At 40.6% G+C, this 5,000-nt stretch overlaps 1 protein-coding gene across 1 annotated transcript in view; it reads left to right on the top strand.

The window, feature by feature from the left end:
- The window catches only part of LOC137991050 (immunoglobulin superfamily member 10-like), a 21,324-nt gene extending 19,835 nt beyond the window's left edge, over positions 1–1,489 (top strand). The window contains exon 9 of the mRNA XM_068836175.1: positions 929–1,489. Within this exon, the coding sequence (XP_068692276.1) occupies positions 929–1,212 (284 nt within the window). The 3' untranslated portion in view covers positions 1,213–1,489. The remainder of the gene's footprint in view (positions 1–928) is intronic.
- Positions 1,490–5,000: the final 3,511 nt, after the last annotated feature.

The raw sequence follows: 5,000 nt of genomic DNA, 5'->3' as shown, positions 1-5,000 counted from the left end.
TGTAGAGGACTTGAGGAACGGTACATTATAGGGTATCATATGTAAAGTATCTACCATTAGCACCCCCAGCACTGAAACCATTGTTTTAACGAAAACCGCTGGTCAGAAAGAAATTTGTATATAATATTTGGAATGCGGGTTTTTAAGCTTCATAGCTCACTCGGGAGAAGCATTGTACCGGCATCGCAGAAGGCACGGGCTCGAATCCTGTTAAAGCCGCCTAAATTGTTCAGGTCACTGTCTGTAAAGTGACACTGATTGCTTAATTAAATTGTCCAGTTATGAAAAAGGATCACTCAGTTCTTTCGTCAAAACCCCGCACTTCAAATATGTACATGTCATTCATGATGTCATGTATAGTCGCCTATCCTTTTATGGTTGGCTTTACAAATTGAATGTAACTAAAGGGATTTCTTAATTTCTAAAGACGTGTCTTGTCTTTGTAAGCTTAAACTTCATTAAATTGGAAAACTGAGGACATTTATTCTAAGTTGACCCTCAATTGCCTGCTTTATTCAACTTTACTTTATTGAGTTAGCAATGCCGATGAGTCATCGCATTAACTGTGTACAGTTAAAATAAAGAGAATAAAATAAAAACGATAATTAAAAAATAAATCTGTAATTTAGACACTGAAATGCTGTTCTGGGTAAAAGGTAGGCTAGTTTAGTTAGTTAAAAATAAAGTTCTATTATTATTATTATCATTATCATTATCATTATTATTTTCTCTCTTACGAGTCATGGGTTCCTGACATCATTAGTGGGAGTTTGCGACCTGCGACCCGCGACCCGCGACCTTTGCCCGCAACCCACGCGAAATTAGATACTCCCGGCTGATGCTAGAGAATGAATAGGGACTGCGATCGGAGAAGGCAGGTGAAGATGAACATTTTTTCTTTGTTCTTTTCCTTATCTATCAATTGCAGCACGAAACATCATATTTAAATTACAGCCGAAGGACACAACAGCATATGTTCAGCAAAACATTTGGCTTCATTGCAAGGCATCTGGTCATCCCAAACCCAAGGTATCGTGGATCAAAGATAAAGCTGGTGTTGACAGACTTGACGCTGAAAGGTTTATTCAGCACGCGAACGGTACACTTCAAATCAATGACGTACGCATGAGAGATCAAGGCCGCTTCTCCTGTGTTGCCGCTAACCAATTTGAGATGAAAACAGCCGTGTGTGGTCTTCGTGTATTGTCTTAGGGTGCGTTTAACGACATCGTATCAGTTTCTTTTTCTTCTGATTTCAAGATAGACTTTCCCTGATTAATCAAACATATAACTTAAAAGCGGACTGCGCACGTTGTAAGGGTTGGAATGATCGTTAAAACGTCGAAAATTCATTTACAATTTGTCCCTTGTCTTTGATTTCTTTCCTTTAGAGTCCTCTAGGCCTCATCGATAAAAACTGAAGACATTGGAACTTCGATTTACTGGAAAATTTACTTCGTCGTGTTGAGTTTCTTTTCAATAATTTTTTCATAATATAATTGGAATAGTACGCGCACTCTCATTGGTCAATGGCTGTGTTTAGATGAGAGTATGTAAACGCGGCTGTGACATCACACGAATTTTGATTGGTTATGGGTTGTCAGAGGGACGTTTTGATTGGCTGGTAGGAAATATGAGCTTGTGTCAAGAAAGTCTGTTTCGATCAAGAATAAAAAAAACAGCATTTTCCTTCATTTGTCGAATTATTTTTGAAAAATATTTTCTAAAAGCAATAGAGGACTTTTCTCCGTGTTCTCGACTGCCTCTCAGGTTTGCATAACTGTCTCGAATTCGCCCAACTCCCCCTCGTGTTTAGATAAGCCTATGTAAACACGGAAAAAGTCCTCTATTGCTTAAACAGAAACTAGGGACCAGAATTTTAATCCATGAGGGTTGGAGATCATCGCAGTTTCCGGGTATTATTGCATCAACTTAAGCAATTGCGAGGAAAGCTTGGAAGAAAGCCAAACTTGGAAGAAAGCCAAACTTGAACGAGGTACGAACTCATGACCGTGCTATAGAAGCTGCGCTGCTCTACCAACTGAGCTATCATAAAGCCATCTGGGTACTGTGGGACACTTCTGACGTCGATTTATATCCCACAAGAGATGAAAGAATGAATGATAAAATGTATAAAATCAAGCCAATTGGGGGTTTTCATTCATTGGTTAATCTCTTACGGAATACAAATCGAACTAACAACTGACCAGCTCTCAGTTGGATGTGATGATAGCTTAGCTGGTAATGCAGTGCAGCGAACCCTCACACGGTCAATCGATTCGTGTCGCGTTCGATCCAGGCTTTGCGCGGCGACAACTGCTCCTGAACTACGATAATTTTCAACTCTCATTTATTTTAATTTCCACAGTTTACATACATAAACATTTCATATATTCTATCGTTCTGACGAGAATTTTGTTGCTTATACCAAGGTCATCGTATTCAGAGGAATAGAGGTTTGCGAAATCGAGGTTTCATATCATCGGCAAGATTGTTAAGAAGCGTTCCTTAATATACCAGGGGACAAGAAAATATTCTCTTGCAGGTGATTATTGCAGTTTTCTGTGTCGATGTGGGCACTTGGAAAACGATCAGTAAAAAATAGGGAGTAACAGGAGAAACAACGGGGAATTTAGCCCTTAATTAAATGTTGAGTTACCCTCCCTGTAAACCTCCTTTAACAAGTCTGAAGATAAAGAGGCTTTCTTCTTTAAGGCACGGCCAAACGGCCTCAACATTTGCTTCAACATCCGTTCGATTTTGTTGAACAGCGATGTTGAATGAGTTTAAAAGCGTTTAAACTTTGATTCAATAACGATTCAACATTTTTTTTGTTATCGTGAATGTTGAATAAAGTTCAACTCGTTTGCCCCCCCTCTTTCGTCATTTCTCAATGACGTAGCCATGTCTGTATCCATAGTAACAACCGCGGCGTCAGCCTGGGGCTGAATACCAGGCCTCTCGTGAAGCTTTGTTGAGTCAAATGAAACCGATTCCCCACCCCTGCAAGCAGTCAACATAGTTCAACAAAATCGAACTGCTCTGGCCTTTATCGGTGCTTTGAGGCGAGGGGCTGAATCAAGCAAATTATGACACACGCCACTATCTGAAGGACTGAAGGATCAATGCCGAACTCGGGGATAAATATAAAACCACTTTAAAGTCGCATGAGTCATCACTAAAGAACTACAAGACTTCAACTCGTTGTACACCTTCGACAAATAGGTCAAAACGAGTGGAACAGGAAAAGGAGGAGTTGCCGAATTAAACAGATTACACCATTTAATTACAATCGACTCCCGATAACTCGATTATCGGGAGTTAGGAGTTAAGCAGGAACTCTTTATGAAGATAAGGGCACTGTAATTAAATGTACCCTAAACCAGCGAAACCTAAGCTGGACTGACATGTTTCTGTCTTATGCAAAAAAGGACAAAGGTTACCTTGCTGCCTCAAGATAAATTAAACTTGTCTTGGACTGCGGTGCAATTTAGCGCGAGGTTCGAGTTAGCGAGGGTTTGAGTGAACGAGAGTCGACTGTAAGGCATTTTGCTATCTCATTAGAACATATCCGCTTTCGATTTCAAACAGTTGAATTTGAAGCACCAGATCCTTAGTGTTTGGTTCAGTTCTCCAGAGCCGGCAAACGAGACTAACTTGGAGTTGACTCGAAAATCTGAAAAAAAAGTAAATAAACGTAACAAAAACAAGAAAAACACAATAGAAAATCGTCCCACCCAGCGTGCGGGTACTTATGGCAAGATGTATGGTAAGGAAAGGAACTTTATTTAAGTGTCTAGTCTCCTGGCGTTTGAGAACTAATTGGGGGACACTGTAAACTGAAATCAACAAATTAACGCAAATCAAATTAAATGTTGGTTTTTGAAGAGAGGGGAAATCCGGAATACCCGGGAAAAAACCTCTCGGTTCAGAGTAGAGAACCAACAAACTCAACCCACATATAGACGGTATTCATAAATGGCGGCTAAGAATTATTCTTTTGTCTCTGTGCTAGTCATCCTCACTAGCCTCGTTAGCACGAACATAATTCAAAAGAAATTTTGCTCCAAAGTGAGGCTAGTGAGGATGATTAGCATAAAGACAAGAGAATAATTTCTTGGCCGCCATTTATGAATACGAGTCTGGGAATCGAACCCAGGCCACATTGGTGGGAGGCGAGTGCTCTCATGACTGCGTGAGCCCTGCACCCCAACACAAACACGTCAAGACAAGTCAAGACTCGTAACTGAACGCGCCATCTTGCTCTGAACGTGGGTACTGCACTCCCAAGTAAGCGCCCAAGTAAGCGCCGCAATCAGTAAACTAGACCGCCAGGCCAAGAACCGGGCCAGCGCTTCCTTGACCATTTGTCAAGAAAACTGAGCAGACAAGCGTCTTATCTTGCAATTTGGCCAGTGCCAACTCAAAACACAATTAAACCGGGATAAGCGTCCCTTCCTTCATCTTTAGGTCCTACATCAAGCTGCATAAAATCTAGACAAACACCTAAAACGTAACCAAAAAGGAAAACGATTGGATCCAAATAAGAGTCACAGTTTCGCATCCTTATCATGAAACAATCGAAACCTAGTGATAAAACGGTTACAGTAAATTTCCTCTAAATGACTGGCCAAAAAAAAGAAAAAAAGAGAAACGCTAGCATGACAGGCGAAATAATGAACAGCGCGACCGACCAATCGTACAGGAGACACAACTTAGCAGTTTTCGCCTTTACCATTTTATACAAAAAGATCGACGCCACCGCATCCTGGATTCCAGGATCTAAAAAAGAATTCGAGCACTTTCTTGTTATGGAAATTTGTAAAGCAATCAAAAAGCCTCCAGACGCTCATAACAGGTGGTCACAGTATTAGTTGACAGTCATCTACGTCTATGAAACGGCTGATACAATTCTCTTTTTCGAGTCCGCGACATAGAATCCATTCAATTTCTAAATGACTACTATTGTCCGAACATAATTGAAAAATCACCACTGCAAT

This window comes from Montipora foliosa, chromosome 2 (genome assembly GCF_036669935.1).
Source record: "Montipora foliosa isolate CH-2021 chromosome 2, ASM3666993v2, whole genome shotgun sequence".
Taxonomy (NCBI): domain Eukaryota; kingdom Metazoa; phylum Cnidaria; class Anthozoa; order Scleractinia; family Acroporidae; genus Montipora; species Montipora foliosa.
Note: the sequence above shows the minus strand (reverse complement) of the source record. Positions and strands in the feature narration are given on the sequence as shown.